Here is a 24990-nt window from a genome sequence, read left to right as displayed (position 1 = left end):
CTCTGTGGCAGAAATTCCTAGGCATGGAATTGGCTATGGTGCTTCACCCACTGAGACAGCCCAGCTGCAAGGGCCCTTTAAATACCTAAGCCCCGCCCTGCCGGCCCAGCCCTGCTGGGAAGTGATCCTCTGTGCTAGTGCAGCGAGTTTTCTTATCTGGAGAAGTGCAACAGCCCCTCTGCTTATAGATGTGAGTACGGTCATTCTATGCCCCCCAAAGCTGCCTCTAGCCCTGCTTTGCTTCCTTGGGACTTGCTTCTGCCCAGGCATGGGGAAGAAAGGAGGGAGGAGGCTTTGCTGTTAAGAGGTTTCACTTTCCCTCCGTGAGGTTTTCTGGGTTTTGAAGTGAACATTGAGTTCACACTCCCCAAATCTCTAGCCTCTGGCACAGGGTCCCCCCACAGAAGTTAGAGAGAGGACTTTGTCAGGCATTATGGCATGTATTTGCAGTCTCAGCCACCGGAGAGGCTGAGGATCTCCAGGATTTCTGGGCAACAGAGCAAGACCGCTCGTCTTCCAGTAATGGTGTGGGCTGGGGGTGTGGCTCACAAAGTGGAGCATTTGCTTAGCAACTCTGAGTTCCTGGGTTCCATTCCCCAGCACCCTAAGAAGAGGGGAGCTCTACTGGGTGCATTCAGACTCCATCTTGAAGCTTGATTGGTTCTTGGCTCTACTCCCTGACCACTTGATATCATCATCTAGAGAGCTGACCTCTGGCTTTTCCCCTTGAGCTGCTAGAATGTGAATGAATCATCCCCATTGAGATTTGTTAACTCTGCCAAAAGTCTAGGTTTTCCTGGTATCCTGGGCAGGGCAGGGCTGATCGTGGGCCTTAACAGATGGTATGGGAAGTCTTTTGTGTGTGTGTATGTGTGTTGGTCCTAAAACTTGAACTTAGGGCCTGGGTGCTGTCCCTGAGCCTCTTTGTGCTCAAGGCTAGCTTTCTACCACTTGAGCCACAGCACCATGTCCGGCTTTTTCTGAGTTATTTATCGGAGATAAGAGTCTCAGGACTTTTTCTACAGACTTTTCTGCCCTGGCTCGCTTCAAACCACAATCTTCATATCTCAGCTTTCTGAGTAGCTAGGATTACAGATGTGAGCTGCAGGCGCCTGGCTTGTGGGTGGGAAGTCTAGCAGAGCTGTGGTGAAGAAGGCCTCACTGAGTGGTAAACCAGACTCTTCTTCTGGGAAGGAGAAATGAAGAATAGAAAGCTCAGTCGGACCTTCCAGCAGGACTTAGTGATTTTGAGCTGTGACATTGGAGTGGGGCTGGTAATTGAGGCAGAAGATTCCCTGGTGTATTTGACTCCCTGTCTGAGTGGACCCTGGGGAGGTGGGGGAAAGGCTTGCTGGTCAAATGGATGCCTGGTAGATCTCTGGGAATTCCTGCTAGTGTCTGCCTTTGGCATACAGAACATTTGCCCTACCCTTGGGTGGAGCCATTTGGGGAGGACAGCTCTCCTTTAGGGCCATAGTTAGCCAGGGAGCTCCCTGTTTGGTTTTGCTCTCCCAGGTTCTGGGTTAGTAGAGTGTGGGTGTTGGTTCAGATTGCAGAAAACACCCACCTTTGAACTGCTATTGGCTCTGTCTCCTGGGCAATACTAGCCCTACCCAGAGCCCTAAGGCCTTGTTCAATGTCGACGATTTAGCCCGAGAAGCCATTCTGTCTCCTCTGGTCAGGATGGCCCAGCCCAAACTTCGGTGACAGAGCAATTTTTGTACCTTCTGGGCTTGAAGGAGAATAAAATGAATTGTTTAAGGGCGCCTAATCCTTCACTGGGTGTAGATTAAGCTCAAGGCAAGTGGGAGCTGTTCATGGGAGGGCCCTTGCCTCAAACACAAGTTCCAGCGTCTCCTGAAAACCTTTTTTGGTTGGTTGTGGGGCTTGAACTCTGGGCCTGGGCACTGTCCCTGAGCTCTTCAGCTCAAGACAAGCACTCTACCACTTGAGCCACTGGTTTTCTGGTGGCTAATTGGAGATAAGAGTCTCATGGATGTTCCTGCCTGGGCTGGCTTTGAACTGCAATCCTCAGATCTCAACCTCTTGAGTAGCTAGGATTACAGGCATGTGCCACTGGTGTCTGGCTCTCCTGCAAACCTTGACCCAGCCAGCATTGGCTGAGGTCTGGAAAATAGCATCGCTGTCCACGCCAGGCTTGGAAGACCTTCAGAATTACCATTTGAATATAGGAAATCAAGTCTAGCTGGGGCAATATAGCAAGAATCTCTCTCTCTCTCTCTCTCTCTCTCTCTGTTCTTCCCCTCCCACCTCTCCCCCCCCTGCTTTCTGAGTGGTAGTATTACAAGTATGAACCAAAATCCAGCAGAGATTCGTTATCTTAGAAAAAAAAGGAAGGAACGAGGGAGAGAGGGAAAGAGAGAGACAGAAAAGATTTGCAGCCAGATCTTTTGGTTTTTCAGTGGTTCCGGAAGCTGGATTCCTGGATGACTTCCAGTCTTAAGAAATCCTAACTTTCTGAGCCAGGTGCCAGTGGCTAACACCTGTAATCCTAGCTACTCAGCAGAATGAGATTTGAGGATTGAAGTTGGAAGCTAGCCCAGGCAGGAAAGTCCCTGGGACTTCTCTCCAATTAACCACCAAAAAGCTAGAAGTGGAGCTATGACTCAAGTGATAGGGCAGTAGACTGAGCAAAAGAGCTGAGGGACATCCTGAATTCAAGCCTCAGTACACACACACACACACACACACATACACACTCTCACTTTCAATGATGGACTTTCACTAGCACCCAGGGGAGCTAGGAGGAACAGACTGCTAGGGTGCCCCTCTCTCAAAATTGCTGCTGAAAAACAAAAAAAGTGAATTACATCTGACAGAATGTCAATTCTCAGTAATAATCATCTAAAGCAGGAAGTGGTTATGAAAAACCAGGAAGCTGCAAACCCTTGGATGGTCCTGAGCCATTTGACTCATCCTCCAAACAGTATTAGAATGTTTAATCTCAAGCCAGTAAAAGACGCTCTGGATGCTTGTAGCTCACACCTGTAATCCCTAGCTACTCAGGAGGCCGAGATCTGAGGATTTCAGTTCAAAGCCAGGCAGGGAAGTTTGACAGACTCTGATTTCCAATTAATCATTAAAAAAGCCAGAAGTGGAGCTGTGGCTCAAGTGCTAGAGCCCTAGCCTTGAGGGAGGCGGGGGGGGGGGGAGGGACTCAGGCCCTGAGTTCAAGCCCCAAGACCAGCATAAAAATAAATAAATCAGTGAAAGACAACCTCATTGAAGAGAGCATCTAAAACTTCACATACCTGCTCTTAAACCTAAGCTTGGTGTTGATCTAGTGGCAGGGTGGGGACAGGATGGTTGGTGGCTTGGAGCTAGGCCATGGGAGGTGGAGGAGAATGAGTGAAATCTTCCCTTAAAGAGCATTTGAACCATGACTCCTACCCAATGTTGCTGTTGTAGTAATGCTGGGGCTTTTTTAATTTTTTTTTTTAATATATGTGTGTTGGTCCTAAAGCTTGAACTTAGGGCCTGGCTGCTGTCCCTGAGCTTTTTTACTCAAGGCTAGTGCTCTACCAGTTAACTGAGAGACTTTTCTCTGTTTAACCACCAGAAAACTGGAAGTGGTACTGTGGCTTAAAGTGGTAGAGTGCTCACCTTGAACAGAAGAGCTCAGAGACAGTGCCCAGGCCCTGAGTTCAAGCTCTATGACCAACTCTGCCCCCACCCCCCAAAAAAAAAATCCCCAGAGATGAGTGGCTTTAAGAGACCTCTGTATCAGGCACTGGTAGCTCATGCCTTTACCCTAGCTACTCAGGAGTCTGAGATATAAGGATCTTGGTTCAAAGCCAGCCCGGGCAGGAAAGGCCATGAGACTCTTATCTCCAATGAACCACCAGAAAATTGCAAGTGGCGCTGTGGCTCAAGTGGTAGAGTGCCTGCTAGCCTTGAGCTGAAGAGCTGAGGGACAGCGCCCAGGCCCAGAGTTCAAGCCCCATGACTGATTAAAAAAAAAGAGAGAGAGAGAGATCTCTGGGTGCCACTAATGTCCAGCCCACGTTGAGAGTAGCTACTGTAGCCTTGGCCTTGCTTGCCTTTGAATGCACCCAAATCCTCAGTGAATTGGGTGAGAAGGTCGATTCATTTCTAAGCTCTGGCGAGATTCGGCATCACTAGCAAGCTTCCCAGAGGTGCCCTGCTGCTCACGGCAGAGCACATGCAGCCATGTCACTTTGGAATTGCCAGTTTCACATGAACTGTGCCAGCCACGCACAGATGACCTTGAAAGATTTCTGATCCATAGTGATTCATGACTCATTACTTTGGTTGAAGTGAAAGTTTTGAGGTTATTTTTGTATATGTGTGCCAGTCTTAGGATTTGACTTGGGCACTGTCTCTGAGCTTGTTTTGCTCAAGGCTAGCACTCTACCATTTGAGCCACAGCACCACTTCTACCATTTTCAGTGTATGTGGTGCTGAGGAATCGAACCCAGGGCTTCATGCATACTAGGCAAACACTCTACCACTAAGCCACATTCCCAGCCCTCTCAGTTTTTTCACTCAAGGCTGGTGCTCTCCCACTTGAGCCATGCTTCTATGTCTAGCTTTGTGCTGGTTATTGGAGAAAAGAATCTCACTGCTGTTGGGCCCCGGTGGCCCACGCCTGTAATCCCAGCTACTCAGGAGGCTGAGATCTGAGGATCACTGTTCAAAGCCAGCCAGGAAAGTCTGTGAGACTCTTCTCTCCAATTAACCACCAGAAAACTGGAAGTGGCATTGTGGTTCAAGTGGTAGAGCACTTGGCTTGAGCTGAAGAGCTGAGGGACAGTACTCAGGCCCAGAGTTCAAGCCCCACGACACACACACACACACACACACACACACACAAAATCTCACTGTTGGGTAAGGCCTTTCAAAGGTCAACACAACTTTCTAACTTTTGAAGAACCCTAACATACTGGAAATAATCATCTCTAACTGTACATATCATGTAGTAAGCCATAAAAGTCTGTGTTATACTTGTCAGAGTGTATGTGAATGTAGGAGCAAGACCTGCTCTGAAGGAATTTGGTAAGTAAACTCCACGGAAGGCCCTGCTTTAGGGTACACTGGGGGTGGTCAGGGAGGTGAGACAAGATCTGCATAATAAGCCAGGTGCTGGTGGCTTGCACCTGTAATCCTAGCTACTCACGGAGGCTGAGATCAGAAGATCACTGTTCAAAACCAGCCTGGGCAAGAAAGTCTGTGACACTCTTATCTCTAGTGAACCATCAGAAAACCAGAAGTGGCTCAGAGTCGTAATTCTTGAGCAAAAGAGCTCAGGGACAGCGCCCAGGCCCTGAGTTCAAGCCCCATGACTGATTTAAAAAGAAAAAAAAAAAGAGAGAGAGAGATACTTGTACTAAGGCAGGAAGACTGAGAAGTCTTACAACAAGGCAGGAAGAACCAGACAATGGAGGCTCATGCCTGTAAAATCCTAGCTACTCAGGAGGCTGAGAAATGAGGATTGGAGTTTGACACTGGCTCGGACAGGAAGATCTAAACAGCCAGAAAATGGATGTGGAATTCAAGTAGTAGAATACCAGCCTTGAGCGGAAAAAGCTAAGAGACAGTGCTCAGGTCCTGAGTTCAAGCCCCAGTGAAGGGGACACACACACACACACACACACACACACACACACACAGAACAAGGCAGAAGCCCGGAGGGATCAGCCATAGATGACTCGCTGAGTCACTGAGCTGGGCTAGGCTCTCAGCCCCCTGACGGGGCCCAGCTGGGGTAGCAGATGGTGGAGAGGCCTTGGCAGTGGGGAGTAGGACTTTGTCCAATAAGGAGCCAATGGGAGCGCCTCTCAGAGCCTGCTTCCAGCCTCCTAGGGCCTTCTGGAGTTCACCTCTTTCCTGCCGGGGCCTCAGAGCCTGGCCTGTACCTCTGCCTGCAGCTGAGCCCTTCCTCTCGCTTCCTCCATTTCCTGGCTAGAATTCCACTCTGCAGAGAAGCTGGCACAGGAGCCACTGGGAAAAGCTTTCTTTGGCTGTGGGAAGCTGCTGCTTAACTGTGCTTCTACCCTAAAGCTGAGGTGATATATATATATATATATATATATATATATATATATATTTGTCATCCTCTTGGTCAGTAAACAAGTGAGGGCTAAGCCACGATGCCAGGAAGGAAGGAGGAGTCTCAGACACTGCCCCACCCAACAATAGCACAGCATATACTGTCATATGACAGGCTGTGTTCTGAGTGTGCATGTGTGTATGCTGGTCCTGGGGCTTGAACATAAGGCTTATGAACTGTCCCTGAGCTTCTTTTGCTTACGGCTAGTGCTCTATCACTTGAGCCACAGCTCCATTTCCAGTTGTTTTTTTTTTCTTGGTGATTAACTGGAGATAAGAGTCTCACAGACTTTCCTTCCTAGGCTGGCTTCCAAACCTGATCCTCAGATCTCGGCCTCCTGAGTACCTAGGGTTGCAAGCTTGACCCACGTGAGCCACAACTCCACATTCTGGGGGTTTTGTTTTGTTTTGTTTTTTAGTCCTTGGAGTGTCACCCACTTTCCTGTGCAAGCTGGTTTTGAACTTTGATCTTCAAATCTCAGTCTCTTGAGTAGCTAGGATTACAGGAGTGAGCCATGGGTGCTGGGCTGCTATGAACGCCATATATATATTATATTATATATTATACATATATATGGATGTATATATATGCATATGTATATGTATGTCCTCATAATGCAGAGTAAGACACTGCTATCCATTCTGGTTTGTAGTCCTCCAGACAGGTTACGCGATCTAGGAACTCAGCTACGGTCACTCATTGAAGAAATGTTTGAGCCACCGACCAGGCAGCCCTAGCCTTGGAGACTGTCCAGAAATTGATATCTCATTTCATACCATGGAAGAGAAACCAAGCTGAGACATAGAAGAAAGAAAGAAGCCCTGGGCTTGCATGGGGAGGAGAGCAGGAATTTAGAGAGGAGGGCCCCCTTGGTTTTCAAAGACTGGAAAAGGAACACTGAAGTTGACAAAAGCCACCTTCCTACAATTTAGGGAAATTAACTTCAAGTGAAAGGGACCCAGGGAAAAGGATCAAGTTCAGATTCCATACAAAGTTACAAGATATAAAAGAATGAGGGAGCAGAATTCCTCTGAGACCTTAGAGGAACTTAGTTCAAAAGGAGAGGAAGGAAACAAGGTATGAAACTGCATATCACAGCTGTCCATAATCCCAGGCAGCTTGAATCCAGTGCTGATATAGTACCATGAACTCTTGTGTGGCCATGAATGACTCATTGTCCCTATCTGGGTGTCATCTAAGTGGAACCACACTTTTCAGTACAGGATCCATCAGCCACCTGACTATTTAAATTAAAATTAAGGCCAGGCACTAGTTCTGTGGCCTGGGTGTACATAATAGGGGGTAGAGGAGAGCAACAAAATGGTGTGCTATCTAAGGGGGGGCAAATTCCTGCTTAGCTCTTGCCAATTTTGACACATGGAAGTACAGGCAAATTTTCTATTGCTGGTCTCCTAACATTTTGAGTTTTTCTTTTTTTTTTTTGCGGGGGGGGGTCTCCTAATTCTTGAAGTTAATGACAAGAAAGACAGAATTAGAAGGTGTAAAAACTCAATTTCTGAAGCAGGTGCCAGTGGCCCATGCCTATAATCTTAGCTACACTCAGGAGGCTGAGATCAGAGGATCCTGATTTGAAACCATCCCCAGGAAGAAAGTGGGTGAGACTCTCTTCTCCAATAACCACAAAAAGCCAGAAGTGGACCTGTGGTTCATATGGTAGACAGTGCTAGCCTGTCTGTTTTTTTTTTTTTTTGTTGTTGTTGTTGTTGTTGATTGTGGGGCCTGAACTCTGGGCCTAGGCACTGTCCCTCAGCTCTTCAGCTCAAGGCTAGTGCTCTACCACTTGAGCCACAGCACCACTTCTGGCTTTTTCTGCTTATGTGGTGCTGAGGAATCAAGCCCAGGGCCTCCTGCATGTGAGGCAAGCACTCTACCACTGAGCCACCTTCCCAGCCCTGGGGTGGCTTTAAACTGATCTTCAGATCTCACTCAGCCTCCTGAGTAGCTAGGACTACAGCATGAGCCACTAATGTCCAAGTGAAGAAGGAAAAGGAGAAGAAAAGAGAGGTCTGACCATAATTTCTGAATAAAAGTTCTGAGTTCAATTCCTTAGCCTTTGTTTGACTTAAGAGATCATGTGCATGGGGGCTGGGAAGGTGGCTCAGTGGTAGAGTGCTTGCCTTGCATGCATAAGGCCCTGAGTTCGATTCCTTGGCACCACATAAGCAGAAAAAGCCAGAAGTGGGCACTGTGGCTCAAGTGGTAGAGTGCAAGCCTTGAGCTGAAGAGCTGAGGGACAGCGCCCAGGCCCAGAGTTCAGGCCCCATGACCGACCAAAAAAAAAGAGAGAGAGATCATGTGCAAAGTCCAAAGGGTGCTGACTGTAGAGACAAATGTTTGTGTGTGTGCATATGCGTAAAATTCCCGAACAAGCCAAGCACTGGATGAAACTACCCTGGAGTCCATGACAGATTGGATAGTTGGGGAGGGATTAAAAAACCATTTCCCAGTTTTCCTTTCCTCCCCATCCCTACCCTTACCTCTGCTCACAACAGGGAACCAAGCAGAACAACGGACCAAAGAGAGGACTAGGAAGGAAAGGACTGGAATGGTTTCCTAGGTACTAATCTGGCTGAATTTCTGGAAGCATCACTTTTGTCTAAGATTCCTTCCATAATGGGCCACTTACCCCTCATCCCAGGACTACTTCATGCACAGGGAGAGGAGTGCAGACAAAGATTATTGTAAGGTTTTAGGTGAAAAAAAGACCATGCAGAGAGGAATAAAAAGATTGACAGGGAAGTTTATAGGGGTACGCTCCCAGGTGAACTCCCTGGTGGGGATCCGAGTGGTCGCTCTGGAGCTTGAATTCTGGGCCTGGGCGCTGTCCCTCAGCTCTTCAGCTCAGCATTCCACCACTGGAGCCACAGTGCCACTTCCAGTTTTCTGAGTGGCTAATTGGAGATAAGAGTCTCACGGATTCTTTCCTGCCCCTGGACTGGCTTTGACCCTTGATCCTCAGATCTCAGCCTCCTGAGTAGCTAGGATTACAAGCCTGAGCCACAGCAGAGATTTTATAGGTGGGGTAAAATCAGAACTTACAGTGAGTGGGAACTTGTGGCGAGTAGCTTGTTTTGTCAGTTTGAGTGTCTTAGGCCAGTGCACTGGAAGAATGGTTGACTCAGATAGGGACGTGGTCTCTCTTGGCAGTAGCCTGTTTTTCCCTCACAGCCTGACATTTCCCCCCAGCTGCCTACTTCCTCCAGCGACCTGACAATTATGAAAATAACCTTTTGGCCATGGGCTAGCCCTGGATTACAGACAAGCCCTTGGGATCTGCCAGCCTGTCAGAGCCGCCTTCTTCCTTGGACTAACTTTACCAGCTTGAAGTTCTAGCCTGGAAGCCTTTTTCTAAAGCTCCATCTGGGGCTACAGTCAGTGTGAGAAGAGAGTGAGGCTGGGAATGTGGCTCAGTGGTAGAGTGCTTGCCTAGAATGCATGAAGCCCTGGGTTCCATTCCTCCACACCAATAAACAGAAAAGGCTGGAATTGGGACTGTGGCTCAAGTGGTAGAGTCCTAACCTTGAGCAAAAGAAGCTCAGGGACAGTGGCCAGGCCCTGAGTTCAAGCCCCAGGACTGCAAAAAAAGAAAAAGAGTCTCAAGGACTTTCCTGCTCAAGGCTGGCTTTGAACCAGGATCCTCAGATCTCAGCCTCCTGAGTAGCTAGTTTTACAAGCATGAGCTCCAAGTGCCTGGCTTTCTGTGTTAATCTTGTGTTCATTATCTACCTGCCTGCCATTCTTCCTGATTATACTCAGGGCTACCAGGGTCTTCAGCATGACAACTGATGAATCCATCATCCGCATCCCTCCATACCATTACATCCATGTGCTGGACCAGAACAGCAATGTGTCCCGAGTGGAAGTTGGCCCAAAGACTTATATCCGGCAAGACAATGAGAGGTTGGTGGGGTCCCTTGTTTCCTCCTCTCTGTTCCCAAAATGGGGAGAGCTGTGGGGAAGTCTTCTTGCTTTGGGAAGGAAGTTGTGGTTCATACACTCCAGGCCTGAGTGCTGTCCCTGAGCCTCTTTGTGCTCAAGGTGAGCAATCTACCACTTTGAGCCACAGCGCCACTTCTGATTTTCTGGTGGTTTGTTGGTGATGAATCTCATGGCCTTTCCTGCCCAGGTTGGCTTTCAACCATGATCCTCACATCTCTGCCTCCTGAGTAGCTGGGATTATAGCTGTGAGCCACCAGTGCCCAGCTCTCATGGCCTTTCTAACCTTCCAACAGGGTTCTGTTTGCTCCCAAGCGCATGGTGACTGTCCCTCCCCGCCACTACTGCATGGTGGTCAACCCCGTGGCCCGGGATGCCCAGGGTACAGTGCTGTTTGACGTCACAGGGCAAATACGGCTTCGCCATGCTGACCAAGAGATCCGGCTGGCCCAGGACCCCTTTCCCCTGTACCCAGGGGAGGTGCTGGAAAAGGTACCTGACTTACCACTTGGTGGGGGCCTGCCACCCCATCTTAGGGCTCTCTGTTGCCTTCTGAGGGGAAAACAAACAGGCTAGGGGAAACGCTGGGGAAGGACACTGGCTGGTTCTCACTAGGAATAAATAGGACTCATTACCCTCCTCCTTAACCACCATCCCCTACAGCAGCTCCCAAAGAGATTTGTTCCTCCTCTGGGGACTGTTGGCTGGTCTTGCCACCTGGATGTGGATGTGTGTGTGTGTGTGTGTGTGTGTGTGTGTGTGTGCTCATCCTAGGGCTTGAACTCAGGGCCTGGGAACTGTCCCTAAGCTTTTGTGTTCAAGGCTAGTGCTCTACTATTTGAGCCACAGCTTCACTTGTGGCCTTTTTGGTAGTTAAAGATAAGAGTCTCACAGGCTTTGCTGCCAGGTCTGGCTTCAAATCTCAATCTTCAGCTCTCAGCCTCCCTGCTTGTGCTGTTGGGCGGGGGACGGGGGTGGGGGGGAAAGGGGGGGGAGGAAGACAGGCATTCATCACCAGGTCTGATGATTGGTTGAGATGAAGTCTCTTCTTTTTTCCCAGGCTGGCCTTGACTCTCGGTCCTCTTACTGCCTCCTATGTAGCTAGGGTTCTTCTTCTTTCTACCTCCTCCTCTTTTTCCTTTTCCTCCTTCTTCACCTTCTTCTCCTTCTTCTTCTTTCTTTTTTCTTTTTTTTTTTTTGGGTCCAGTCATGGGCCTGAACTCTGGGCCTGGGCACTGTCCCTCAGCTCTTCAGCTCAAGGCTAGCACTCTACCACTGGAGCCACAGCGCCACTTCCAGCTTTTTTTCTTTTTGCTTATGTGGTGCTGAAGAATTGAACCCCAGGCCTCAGGCATGCAAGGCAAGCGCTCTACCACTGGGCCACCTTCCCAGCCCCTTCTTCTTTCTTCTTTCCTTCCTTCCTCCTGGTTTGGGGATCAAACTCAGGGCCTGCCTATGTGAAGTAGTCACTGTACCCCTATCCCTCTATACAGTGCTTTTTTTTTTCCTCCTTTGTTTTTCTTCTCTGTACTGATACTGATGCTTGAACTCAGGGCCTTGTACTCGTCTTCATTTAGGGCTGGCACTTTACCATTTGAGCCATAACTTCACTTCTAGCTTTTTATTGATTAGCTGAAGAAAGTCTCTTGGCTTTGTCCACCCAGACAGACTGGCTTTAATGTGAGATCCTCAGATCTCAGCTTCTTAGGTAGCTAAGATTACAAGCCTGGATTACCAGCACCCAGCCAGAGTCATAACACGGAATACCCTATAACCTTTTCTTCTCTTCCTAGGACATCACCCCACTGCAAGTTGTTCTGCCCAACACTGCCCTGCACCTTAAGGCTTTGCTGGACTTTGAGGATAAGAATGGAGACAAGGTGTTGGCAGGAGATGAATGGCTGTTTGAGGGGCCCGGTACATGATCTCCTCATGGGGCTTGGTCAGGGTTGTGGCTTCCTTCTCCCCACCCCACCTTTCCCCGCTGTGGGTCTGCCATCTTCTGACCACTGATCTCAGCTCCATTCCCCCCCTCCCCTTCCCAGGCACGTACATCCCCCGGAAGGAAGTGGAGGTCGTGGAGATCATTCAGGCAACAGTCATCAGGCAGAACCAGGCCTTGCGGCTGAGGGCCCGCAAGGAATGCTGGGACCGGGATGGCAAGGAGAGGGTGACAGGTGGGGCCACTGCGAGTGGAAAAGAGGGGAAGCCCACGAAGCCTGGGGCAGAGGGGCCTTTCCTAGTCTGTCTGTCTGCCTGTCTGCCTGTCTGTCCTGGGCTTTGAACTCAGGGCCTCACACTTGCAAAGGGCTTGCTTAGCTATGGCTTCAGCCCCTTTTCACCATGGTTATTCTGCAGATAAAACGCAGTCCTTGTGTTTTATCTTGTGTTTCCCCTAGTCCCAGGGGAATGCCAGCCATACACCACGCTACCTAGCCATTGGTTAAAATGAAGCCAGGCAAACTTTAGGCCTGTACTAGCCTGAACCATGATGCCTAGATCTCTGTCTCCCCAGTAACTTAGATTGCAGGCTTAAGCCATATGCCTGTTTGCTGCTGCTCTGTGTGTGTGTGTGTGTGTACTGGATCTTGAACTCCTGGCCTTCTGTCCTTCTGCTTTCCTGATCATGGCTGGCCTTCTACTACTTGAACCACAGCTCCACTTTCCAGCTTTTTTATGGTAAATTGGAGAGAAAGAATCTCATGGGCTTTTCTGCCTGGACTGGCTTTAAATCACAATTCTCAGGGTCTCAGCCTCCTGAGTAGCTAGTGTTACAAACCTAGTTTGCTGCTGCTGCTGCTTCTTCTCCTTCTTCTTCTCCTTCTTCTTCTTCTTCTTCTTCTTCTTCTTCTTCTTCTTCTTCTTCTTCTTCTTCTTCCTTCTTCTTTTCCTCCTCCTCCTCCTCCTTTTTATTTATTTATTAGTCTTCATTTATCTATTTATATTTGGACAGGATCTCTCTATGTAGCCCGGGCTGGTCCCACACCTCAAATTCAGGGGCCCCCGTCTCTGCTCTCTAAGTACTAGATTACAGGTGTCTGTTCCTATCCCCAGCTTCTAGAAGACCTTCTTTTGATTTTCCTGGGGTAGGGGTTAGTTTTCCTCCGGCCTTCTAGAAAGGGAGCGAAGAACCTTAAGCCTGGGGACCAACTGGTCCCCTGTTGCATGGGCAACTGAGGAGTCTGTCTAACCTTTGACCCTTCGCTTGGCCCAGGAGAAGAATGGCTGGTCCGCTCAGTGGGTGCCTATCTTCCAGCAGTCTTTGAGGAAGTTCTGGATCTGGTGGATGCTATCATCCTTACAGAAAAGGTTTGTGCCCTGGGATCTGGGTCAGGGGACCCTGGGCTTTTCCTCCCACTGTGAGCCGCCCACTGTGAGCAGTGGGAGGAAAGTGAAGCTATATTTCTAGGGTCACTAGAGAGAATTCAGAAGCCAGATGATCTGAGAGGAACCTTGGGGCAGCTGTGAAGGTTACAAAGTCCTCCTGAGGCCTGGTGCTGGTGGCTCATGCCTGTAATCCTAACTACTAAGGAGGTTGAGGGGCTGGGAATATGGCTTAGTGGTACAGTGCTTGCCTGGCATGCATGAAGCCCTGGGTTTTTCAGTACCACATACACAGAAAAAGCCGCAAGTGGTGCTCTGGCTCAAGTGGCAGAGTGCTAGCCTTGAACAAAAGAAGCTCAGGGACAGGGCCCAGGCCCTGAGTTCAAGCCTCAGGACTGGCAAACAAAACAAAACAAGAGGCTGAGATCTGAAGATTGTGGTTCAAAGCCAGACCAGGAAGACCAATTAAGAGACTTTCATCTCCAACTAAACAGCCAAAAGCCAGAAATGCAGAAGTGTGGTTCAAGTGGTAGAGCCCCCCGGCCTTGGGTAAAAAAGTTAAGTGAGAGTCTGAGGCCCTGAGTTCGAGCCTCAGCACTGGCATCCACATACAAACGAATTGTCCTCCTGGGATGGTAGAAATTCTCCCTCAGATCTGGGAGTGTTTATTGGCCAGATCCCCAAGGAAATGTGAGCAGGAAGTTGGAGGGCGGGCTCCTCTAATACCCTGTCTCCTACAGACAGCTCTGCACCTGCGGGCTCGGCAGAGCTTCCTGGACTTCCGTGGTGTGGCCCGTCGCACGGGGGAGGAATGGCTGGTGATGGTGAAGGACACAGCGGCCCACGTGCCCGATGTCAATGAGGAGATGCTGGGGGTGGTGCCCATCACCACACTGGGCCCCCAACACTACTGTGTGATCCTTGATCCCGTCGGAGCAGATGGCAAGAACCAGCTGGGCCAAAAGAAGGTCATCAAGGTGAGCTTTCCAGAGCCTCCGTGTGTGCCTGCTAGCCGAGGCCGAGGCCCCAAGTGGCAGGAGGCCTTCTGAGCTCTTACCCTGAATTGCTTTGCAAGCCAGGTACACCATGTGGAAATGCCTTCAGTGGCTTTATGCACTTAAGTCTATGTAGATGGGACGCTGTCCTGTTTGCTTCCCTGGTTTTTCTGGGCCCTGTCCCTGGTGCCCCCCCCCACCCCTCCACCCCAGATCCCAAGTACCTGCTGCCTCTTTTGGGAAAGGGGTCCTGCTGGTCTCCTATGCCTGAACACCCAGAATTGGCTCTCAGTATTCTGGAACCTTTGTTATCTTGCTTAAAATAATTCTCACAGCTTTCCCTCCCCACCCCCCCACCTCCCCCTTCCACGGAACTGTACGTGGGAATACCACAGACAGCCAACTGTCTGCAAAAGGTAGGAGAGAATATTTAAGCCTCTAGGTTTCTACAAATGGTTCAGCTCGGGTGTCGTGTCATGAACACAGCCTAGACAATATGGAAATGGAGGCCTGTGGCAGTCCTCTTGGCATATTTTATATGCAAAACCAAGAGACTGGGCTGGGAAGGTGGCTCAGTGGTAGAGTGCTTGCCTTGCATGCCTGAGGCCCTGGGTTCCATTCCTCAGCACCACATAAGCAGAACAAGCCCTAAGTGGCTCAAGTAGTAGAGCATTAGCCTTGAGCTGAAGAGCTTAGGGACAGTGCCAGGCCCAGAGTTCAGGCCCCACGACTGACAAAAACAAAACAAAACCCAAGAGAACAAAAAAGTCAACACAGTAGATGGTGGTTCACGTCTGTCATCCTAGCTACTCATGAGGCTAAGATCTGGAAGTTTAAGGCCAACCCAGGCACAAAAAGTTCACAAGACTCCCAACTCTAAAATAACTAGCAAAAAGCAGAACTGGAGGTCTGACTCAAGTAGTAGAGCACCAGCCATAAGCAACCAAGTTGAGCAAAAATGCAAGGTCCTGAGTTCAAATCTCAGCACCACCTCCCCTAGAATAAATGTCAAAATATCCAAATATCCACCAACTGAATGGATAAAAAGTTGTGGCATAAGCTGGGCATCGGTGGCTCACACCTGTAATCCTAGCTACTCAAGAGACTGAGATCTTTTGTCTTTTGTTTTGTTTTGTTTCATTTGTCGGTCGTGGGGCTTGAACTCTGGGCCTGGGTGCTGTCCCTGTACTCTTCAGCTCAAGGCGAACGCTCTACAGCTTGAGCCACAGCGCCACTTCCGAGACTGAGATCTGAGGATCACAGTTTGAAGCCAACCCAGGCAGGAAAGTCTGTGAGACTTTATCTCCAATTAATCACCAGAAAACCAAAAGTGGCGCTGTGGCTTTAAATGATCGAGTATTAGTCTTGAGCAAAAAAGCTCAGGGACAGCACCTGAGTTCAAGCTCCAACCTGACAAAGTTGTGGCATAACCATAAACAGAATATCATTCCTCCGTAAAAAGAACTAAAGGGCTGGGAATGTGGCTCCATGGTAGAGTGCTTGCCTCGCATGCATGAAACCCTGGGTTCGATTCCTCAGTACCACATAAAGAGAAAAAGCCCAAATGGTACTGTGCTCAAGTGGTAAAGTGCTAGCCTTGAGCAAAAAGAAGCTCAGGGATAGTGCCCAGGCCCTGAGTTCAAGCCCCAGGACTGGCCAAAAAAGAAAGAAAAAGAACATGAGTGTGTAATTTACATGTAATGCCCAGAATAGACAAACCTAGAAAGATAGCAGGGTAGTAAGGGTGGGTAGGTTGTAATGAATGACAGAAACTGCTATTAGATACAATGTTTCTTTTTCAGGGTGATCAAACTATTGTAGACTTATATAGTCCAATGCTGAAAATACTAAACCAACTGACTTGTATACTCTGGGTAAATTTTGTATGTGGATTATACCTCAGTAAAAAACAAACTCATCTCTTCTGATCCATGGGTTTTGTGCCTGTAGATTCAACTAAGAAGGGTTGAAAAGTATGGGAAAAAAAAATGGCCTCAGGCCGGGCGCTGGTGGCTCATGCCTGTAATCCTAGCTACTCAGGAGGCTGAGATCTGAGGATCGCAGTTCAAAGCCAGCCCAAGCAGGAGAGACGGTGAGACTCCTATCTCCAATAAACCACCAGAAAACCGGAAGTGGCGCTGTGGCTCAAGTGGTTGAGCGCTCGCCTTGAGCTGAAGAGCTGAGGGACAGCGCCCAGGCCCAGAGTTCAAACCCCACGACCGACCAAAAAAAAAAAAAAAAAGAAGTATAGGTGTGGAGGAGCCAGGTGCGCCAATGGCTTATGTCTATAATCCCCACTATTCAGGAGACTGAAATCTGAGGATCATCGTTCAAAACCAGCTCAGGCAGGAAAGTCTATGAGACTCATCTCCACTAAAACTACCAAAAAAGCTGGAAGCAGAGCTATGGCTCAAGTGTAGAATCCTAGTCTTGAGCAGTCAGAAGCTCTAGGACAGTGCTTGGGCCCTAGAACAAGCACAAAGAAAAAAGTATAGGTATGGTTCAAGTGGTAGAATGTCAGCTTTGAGCAAAAAAGCCAAGTGAGAACAGGAGACCCCGAGTTCAATTCCCAGTACCAGCACAAAAAAGAAAAAAATGAGATGAAGAGGGATAGTAGGTTAATTCTCTCTCTCTCTCTCTCTCACACACACACACATACACACAGAGTGCACATTTTTATATATATATATATATATTTTTTGATCATGGAGCTTGAACTCAGGGCCTGGGCACTGTCCCTGAGCTTACAGCTCCACTTCTGGTTTTCTGATGGTTAATTGGAGATGAGTCTCATGGACTTTCCTGCCTGGATTGGCCTTGAACTGTGATCCTCAGATCTCAACCTCTTGAGTAGCTAGGATTATAAGCATGAGCCCCCCCAGCCCCCAGTTTATATATCTGTCTTTTAAATAAACACTTAATTGTATATATTGGTGGAATGCAATATAATTCGATGCAAATGTACAGAACATAATGATCAAATAATTCGCCTATCTATCACCTTAAACAATTTTCAATAACTTCTTTTTCATTTTGACTTTTTGGGGTTTTTTTGGAGACAGTCTGACTAGCAGCTGGCCTTTTTTTTTTTTCCTAAACCTGCACTAGAGGAGTGATTCATCATACCAACTTAGGTTAATTTTTTTTGTTGTTGTTGGTCATGGGGCTTGAACTCTCAGCCTGGGCCCTGTCCCAGTGCTCTTCAGCTCAAAGCGAGTGAGTGCTCTATCACTTGAGCCACAGCGCCACTTCTGGTTTTGTAGTGGTTTATTGGAGATAAGAGTCTCAGGGTCTTTCCTGCCCAGGCTGGCTTGGAACCGAGATCCTCAGATCTCAGCCTCCTGAGTAGCTAGGATTATAGGCATGAGCCACCAGCACCTAGCTTAGGTTAATTCTTGACTGTTGGTGTCTGCAGATCTTGGTCATCATAGTTTGTGAAACCTTTCACAATGTGTTTTGAATAGACGAATTTCTGCCGAGTCTCACAGTGCTCTAGCGGGGACCCCTGTCCTCCACAGGAGCCCCAGATCACTGTGAGTTCCTAAGCAGCCTCTTCTTCCCTATTAGGGAGAGAAGTCCTTTTTCCTGCAGCCGGGAGAGAGGCTGGAACGAGGCATCCAGGATGTATATGTGCTGTCAGAGCAGCAGGGCTTGCTGCTACGGGCTCTGCAGTCCCTGGAGGAGGGCGAGGAGGAGGAGAAGGTATCTCGCCAGGCTGGCGACCGCTGGCTCATCCGTGGACCCCTGGAATATGTGCCATCTGCCAAGGTGGAGGTGGTGGAGGAGCGGCAAGCCATCCCGCTGGATGAAAACGAGGGTATCTACGTGCAGGATGTCAAGACTGGAAAGGTAACGCTCAGGACTGGGCCCTTTGTTGCTGTGGGACCACAATGGTGACTTCCTGAAAGGGGAGCATGGGATGGAGGTGTGGAGGGGTCTTCAACTTCATTGATCACAGCTGCTGCTAGACTGACAAGAAAGAAGGGCGTTAATCCATGCACATTTGCTATCTATGCATATCTTTTTTGTTGTTGTTGGTGGTGGTTGTGGGGCTTAAACTCTGGGCCTGGGCGCTGTCCCTCAGCTCTTCAGCTCAAGGCTAACGCTCTACCGCTCTACCGCTTGAGCCACAGTGCCACTTCCAGTTTTCTGAGTGGTTTATTGAAGATAAGAGTCTCAGGGACTTTCCTGCCCAGGCTGGCTTTGAACTGAGATCCTCAGATCTCAGTCTCCTGAGTAGTTAGGATTACAGGCGTGAGCCACCAGTGCTGCCCAGCTCTGTTTGTTTGTTCGTTTTTGTTTTGTTTTGCTGATCTCAGGGCTTGAACTCTGGGCCTGGGCGCTATCTATGAGCTCCTTCCTATTGCTCAAGAATAGTGCTCTACCACCAGACTCACAGCTTCGTTTTCCCTTCTTTCTGTGATACATTGGAGATAAGAGTCCCATGGACCTTCCTGCCCAGGCTGGTTTACAATCTTGACCTTCAGATCTTACTCTACTGAATAGCTAGGATTGTAAGCATAGGCCAGTGGTACCCTGCTCTTTCTTTCCTTTTTTTTTTTTTGTACGTGTGCCAGTCCTGGTGCTTGAACTCAAGGCCAAGGTCCTATCCCTAAGGTCCTGTCCCTAAGTGTTTTTGTTGAAGGCTAGTACTCTGACACTTAAGCCACAGCTCTACTTCTGGCTGCTTGGCAATAAATTGGGACTGGCTTTGAACCTTGATGCTCAGATCTCAGCCTCCTGAAAAGCTAGGAATACAGGCCTGAGCCACTGGCTGTCCCATGCATTTTCTAGATAAGGGAACAGACACAGGGGACAAGGCAGCTGTGAGCAGATGCCAGAGCTGAGATAGAGGCCAGCCTTGCTTTTGTAGAGGCCACCTTTAACCCGGATGAACGATGGTACTCCTGGTCCAGTTCTGCCTGGAATGGTGGGAGTTCTTCCTCCCCCCCCCCCGTCTTTCATGCATTGATGACCTCAGCTCTGTCCCCCAGGTGCGTGCTGTGATCGGAAGCACCTACATGCTGACCCAGGATGAGGTCCTGTGGGAGAAGGAGCTGCCCCCTGGGGTGGAGGAGCTACTGAACAAGGGGTACGACCCTCTGGCAGACAGGGGCCAGATGGACTCAGCCAAGGCCCGTCAGCCCTCAGCTCCCCGCAACAAGACCCGCGTGGTCAGCTACCGCGTCCCCCACAATGCAGCCGTACAGGTTTACGACTACAGAGCCAAGAAAGCCCGGTGAGGTGCCAGCCAGGCAGGGGGGCTGGGGAGGGATGGTGGGTGTCCGTGGGTCTGACCTCTTCCCTTTCTCCACCCACCTACCCCACCCCTGCAGGGTGGTCTTTGGGCCTGAGCTGGTGTCCTTAGGTCCTGAGGAACAGTTCACCATGTTGTCCCTCTCGGCTGGGCGACCCAAACGTCCACACGCCCGCCGGGCTCTCTGCCTGCTGCTTGGGCCTGACTTCTTCACGGATGTCATCACCATTGAAACGGCCGATCACGCCAGGCTGCAGCTCCAGCTTGCCTACAATTGGTGAGGATTGCGAAGCTGGGCACTGCCCCCAGAAAGCCTGGGGGGAAGAGAGATGCTTGGGGGTGGAAAGTCTGTGCCCTAATCCGCAGCAAAGCTGAGGGACAGTGCCCAGGCCCAGAGTTCAAGCCCCACGACTGACCAAAAAAAAAAAAAAAGATTGATGGGGGCCAGGTGCTGCTGGCTCACACCTATAATCCTAGCTATTTAGGAGGCTGAGATCTGAGGATCATGGTTGGAAGCCAGTGCAAACAGGAAAGTCCGTGAGACTCTTATCTCTACTTACCACCAAAAAGCTGGAAGCAGAGCGGTGGCTCAAGTGGAAAAGCACCAGCTTTGAGCAGAAGAAAAAAAAAACTGTGAGGTTTGAGTTCGAGTTGGAGCAACAAAAAAGAGAATAGGGAAAGAATAGAGAGGATAGACAGAAAGAAAGAGAGAGGGGGAGGGAGGAAGGGAGGGAGAGAGAGAGAAGGAGGGAGAGAGGGAGAGCTTAAGACAGTATTGTTTTCTGGGGGAAATGCCTTTCCCATCCTGGGTCTCTCTTCTTTTTTGGGGGGGGGTCTGGTTGTGGGGCCTGAACTCTGGGCCTGGGCGCTGTCCCTCAGCTCTTCAGCTCAAGGCTAGCGCTCTACCACTTGAGCCACAGCACCACTTCCAGCTTTTTCTGCTTATGTGGTGCTGAGGAATCGAACCCAGGGCCTCAGGCATGCAAGGCAAGTGCTCTACCACTGAGCCACCTTCCCAGCCCTGGGTCTCTCTTCTTCCAGGCACTTTGAGGTGAGTGACCGGAATGATCCTCGAGAGACCACCAAGCTCTTCTCAGTGCCCGACTTCGTGGGTGATGCCTGCAAGGCCATTGCCTCCCGCGTGCGCGGTGCCGTGGCCTCCGTCTCCTTCGATGACTTCCACAAGAACTCAGCTCGCATTATCCGCATGGCGGTCTTTGGCTTTGAGACCTCTGAAGCCAAGGGCCCTGACAGCATGGGCCTGCCCAGGCCCCGGGACCGGGCTGTCTTTCCCCAAAATGGGCTGGTGGTCAGCAGCGTGGATGTGCAGTCAGTGGAGCCAGTGGACCAGAGGACTCGAGATGCCCTACAGCGCAGCGTCCAGCTGGCCATCGAGATCACTACCAACTCCCAGGAGGCCGCAGCCAAGTGAGTGAGGCCCCAGGGATCCAACTCAGCCACTGCCAAGCTCCAATAACATGGCGTCTGCTAACGGTCCCCTGCAGCCATCTTTTTTTTTTTGCCTATCCTGGGATTTGAACTCAGGGCCTGGGCACTGTCCCTGAGCTTCTTTTGCTCAAGGCTAGCACTCTGCCACTTGAGCCACAGTACCACTTCCAGCTTTTTCTGTGTATGTGGTACTGAGGAATGGAACCCAGGGCTTTGTGCATGCTAGGCAAGCACTCTACCGCTAAGCCACCTTCCCAGCCCACCTAAGCCTTTCTCACATCAGCCATTCCAGCACTTTCCCTGGAGTGTTTCCAACGCAGCCTCTTCTCTCTCCTCTGCTCTAGAGTCTTAGCCTTGGCAAGCTCTTTTCTTCCTCTCCCAATTGCAATAGTACCCATGTTACCTGCTCACCCAGATGCTTGTCTCTGTCTGAAGTCATCCTTGCTTGTTTGCTTTTCCCCCCACTGGTGGATGCCATCTGTAAAAGCAGGAGAGGTATGGATGGGAGGAGGGGGGGTGAACCCCGCCATTCCTGTGTCCTCACATATAGACTTGTGAATAGAGCTGCTTTTGGAATGGCTGTGGGAGTGGGAAGCGAGGCTGGGAAGGTCTGTCCTGATTCCTCATAGCGTGCTATTCTCTCCCCTCGCTCCTCCTGTCCCAGCTCGGGGCCCCAGGCCTGCATCTTACCTGTCCTCACTCTCTGTCAGGCATGAGGCTCAGAGACTAGAGCAGGAGGCCCGGGGACGGCTGGAGAGACAGAAGATCTTGGACCAATCAGAAGCCGAAAAAGCCCGAAAGGAACTCTTGGAGCTTGAGGCTATGAGGTGGGTGGGTTGAGAAGTAGAGAAAAAGCCTGGCCAGGCCAAGCTGAGTCTGGGGACAGATGTTGTGTGTGTGTGTGAGAGAGAGAGAGATGGGGGGCTGGGGGAAGCGCATCACATAGAGAAAATCAAAGCCCCAGATGGGCAGGGCGTTCTCCTGGACCTCACATGACTGTCTCCCCTCCAGTGTGGCAGTGGAGAGCACTGGCAATGCCAAAGCGGAGGCCGAGTCCCGGGCAGAGGCAGCTCGGATCGAAGGGGAAGGGTCTGTGCTGCAGGCCAAGCTGAAGGCAGAGGCGTTGGCCATTGAAACAGTGAGTTGGGGAGAGGCCCTCCGTGGAAGGCCATGGCTGGGGAGGCCTGAAATTAAGTCAGAGACCACGCACCCTAACACGCACCCTATTTAAGTATCCTTAGGCTCACAAAGGTTAGGTGTTGCTCTGTGGTAATGTGTTGAGGGCATTCCTTGAAGGTACGATTGTTTCCCTCACCCCTACTGTGTGTGTTTTACAGACATGGCCTTATTTGAAACCCTCGGCCAGGTATCATTCATATTGAGGCTCGGCTAGAGATTGAAAAAGCTCCCAACCCTAACCCGTCTGCCTCAGTTTCCTCAGGGGACCTGCTGGCTCTGGCAACTCACTAGCCAGTCCCCAGAAGCACATGATCTGAAACCAGCTGGATTTTCCCCTTGCAGGAAGCTGAGCTTGACAGAATAAAGAAAGTTCGAGAGCTGGAACTGGTCTATGCTCAGGCCCAACTAGAGCTGGAAGTAAAGAAGGCCCAGCAGTTGGCTGATGTGGAGGCCAAGAAGTTCAAGCAGATGACCGAGGCCCTGGGCCCCAGCACCATAAGGGACCTGGCAGTGGCTGGGCCCGAGATGCAGGTGAGAGTTGGAGGAGGCAAACTCGACATCTAGGAAGAGAGCTAGACACTGGTGGTTCACGCCTGTAATCCTAGCTACATAGGAGGCTGAGATGTGAGGATCACAGTTTGAAGCCAAATGGGTCAAGAAAGTCCGTGAGACTCTTAACCTCCCACGAACCACCAAAGGACCAGAAGAGGAGCTGTGGCTCAAGTGGTAGGGTGCTAGTCTCAAGCAGAAAAGCTAATGGACAGCACCCAAGTTCTGAGTTCAAGCCCCAGGACCAGCACACACACACACACACACACACACACACACACACACACATTCTCACCCTCCCCCCATATCTAAGATGTCAGGGGTAGGAACTGAACTGCCCTGCCTGAAGGGGTCACTTGAACACAATGTCCTGATGTGTCAGCCTCAGGGACTGTATTGGACTCTGCTAGGAGCCGGAGCTGCTGGGGCCATGTTGGTCTGTGCTCAGTGCTCAGTGCTCATGTGAACAGACTGGGACCAATGATGTTCCAGGGAGAAGGTCTCCATCTGGCCCTTGGGTACTGAGTAGCGATGGAATTGCAGAAAAGAATGTTAGGACATAGTGAGGTAGAGACCATGGAAGATTCCCCGTAAAGCAAAGGAAAGATCAGAGATGGCGCATGCCCAGATGTGGGGGTGGATGCCCGGGGATCACAGGACCATGAGTGCTCCAACGTCATGGATATTTATGGGGTTTGGACTCAGATCCCCTTTAGCTCAGTGCTCTCCTCGGCTGTGACATATAATCCATTCTGTCTGTGATGCGTGCTGTGGCACAGTTTTATCCCTTGGGTCCAGAGATCTCATAGGTGGTTCATTCATCAACTTTGATGATGTTTGAGCATTCCTTCAAAGAAAGCATGGCTTCTGCCAGAGTCTCCCTCCCAGAAAGATACCTACCCTTAAGGGTTTTTGGTTTTGTTTTGTTGGTTGTGGGGCTTGAACTCAGGACCTAGGCCCTATCCCTGAGCCTAGGCCCTGGGCTTGAGCCTCTCTGTGCTCAATGCTAGCGCTCTACCACTTGAGCCACAGTATCAAGTCTCACAGGGACTTTTCTGCCTGGACTGGCTTTGAACTGTGATCCTCAGATCTCAGCCTCCTAAGTAGCTAGGATTACAGGTGCCTGGCAGTGTGTGTGTGTGTGCGTGTGCACGTGCATGCGTGCACACAAACACTTTTTTGGTACCTAGGGGAGCCATTTTCCTGTTTTGTTTTTTTTTTTCCCTCCAGGACACGTGTTTTGTTTACACACATGCAGACGTCTTTGCCCAGCTAGGCCTTGGTGATAATGCCAGTAGTCCTAGTGATTCAGATCACTAAGATCTGAAGAGTCAATGTTGGAAGCCAGTTAGGCAGAAAAGTCTCCAAGCATGGTTCCGCAGCTAGGATTACAGGGATGAGCTATCAGAGCACACCTGAAGGAAGGAAAGCAGGGCACTACGAGGAGAAGAGAGTCATCTCTTCAGATCAGGTTCAAGCCTCCGGAGGGCTATGAGGACAGGGTGGGAAGTATGGAGTGTCTGATGTCTACTTCCCTCCCTTTCTTGCAGGTAAAACTGCTCCAGTCACTGGGCCTGAAGTCAACCCTAATCACCAATGGCAACGCTCCCATCAACCTCTTCAGCACAGCCCTTGGGTTGTTGGGGCTGGGGGCAGAGGGTCAGCCTTCAGCCAAAAAGGATGCCAGCAGGCCCAGCCCCCAGGAGGGCTTGATTCTGCAGGACCCTCTAGCCTCTCAAAGTTCTACAGGCAAATAAGACGTGTCTTAGCTAAGCCCTGCACGAATACCAATTCTGGCAATCTGCGGCCTTATAAACAAAACAAATAAACAAACGAAAAAACCTATGCCATAAAGTTTAAGTGTAGAGGCAGTGAGGATGGGGGGGTGAATGACAGGGCCAGGATCTGAGTTCAAGCCCCAGTACTGGCACACACAAATAATGAAAATCTAAACTAAACTATTTTCCAGTGTCTCAAGCCTGGATTACAAGATTGGGGGGTTGGGAAGGGGAAGATGGTAATGGTGAAGGGAAGATACACTTAAGATCTTGAGATAATTTACTGGAGATTATTCACATCGATAAGGTAGGAAGGAAACTGAGGCAGGGAAAAGAAGAACCTGATAAATGTGACACCCTCCCCCCCAAAAAAAACCTTACCAACCCCACTGTTCTTTAGGTACTCATGCC

General features: G+C 49.9%; 1 protein-coding gene across 1 annotated transcript; it reads left to right on the top strand.

Moving 5' to 3' along the window:
• Positions 1-116: 116 nt before the first annotated feature.
• Mvp (major vault protein) lies at positions 117-24646 on the top strand. The gene is made up of 15 exons (XM_013011694.1): positions 117-190; positions 9869-10012; positions 10345-10540; positions 11842-11965; positions 12094-12225; positions 13263-13357; positions 14113-14349; positions 17935-18216; positions 19362-19606; positions 19704-19901; positions 20666-21052; positions 21784-21900; positions 22085-22211; positions 22595-22783; positions 24352-24646. Coding segments are annotated over exons 1-15 (2682 nt in total). The 5' UTR covers positions 117-188; the 3' UTR covers positions 24559-24646.
• Positions 24647-24990: the final 344 nt, after the last annotated feature.

This window comes from Dipodomys ordii, unplaced genomic scaffold, assembly GCF_000151885.1.
Source record: "Dipodomys ordii isolate 6190 unplaced genomic scaffold, Dord_2.0 Scaffold14, whole genome shotgun sequence".
NCBI classification, from domain to species: domain Eukaryota; kingdom Metazoa; phylum Chordata; class Mammalia; order Rodentia; family Heteromyidae; genus Dipodomys; species Dipodomys ordii.
The sequence above is the reverse complement of the archived record's forward strand: the minus strand, read 5'-3'. Positions and strand labels throughout refer to the sequence as shown.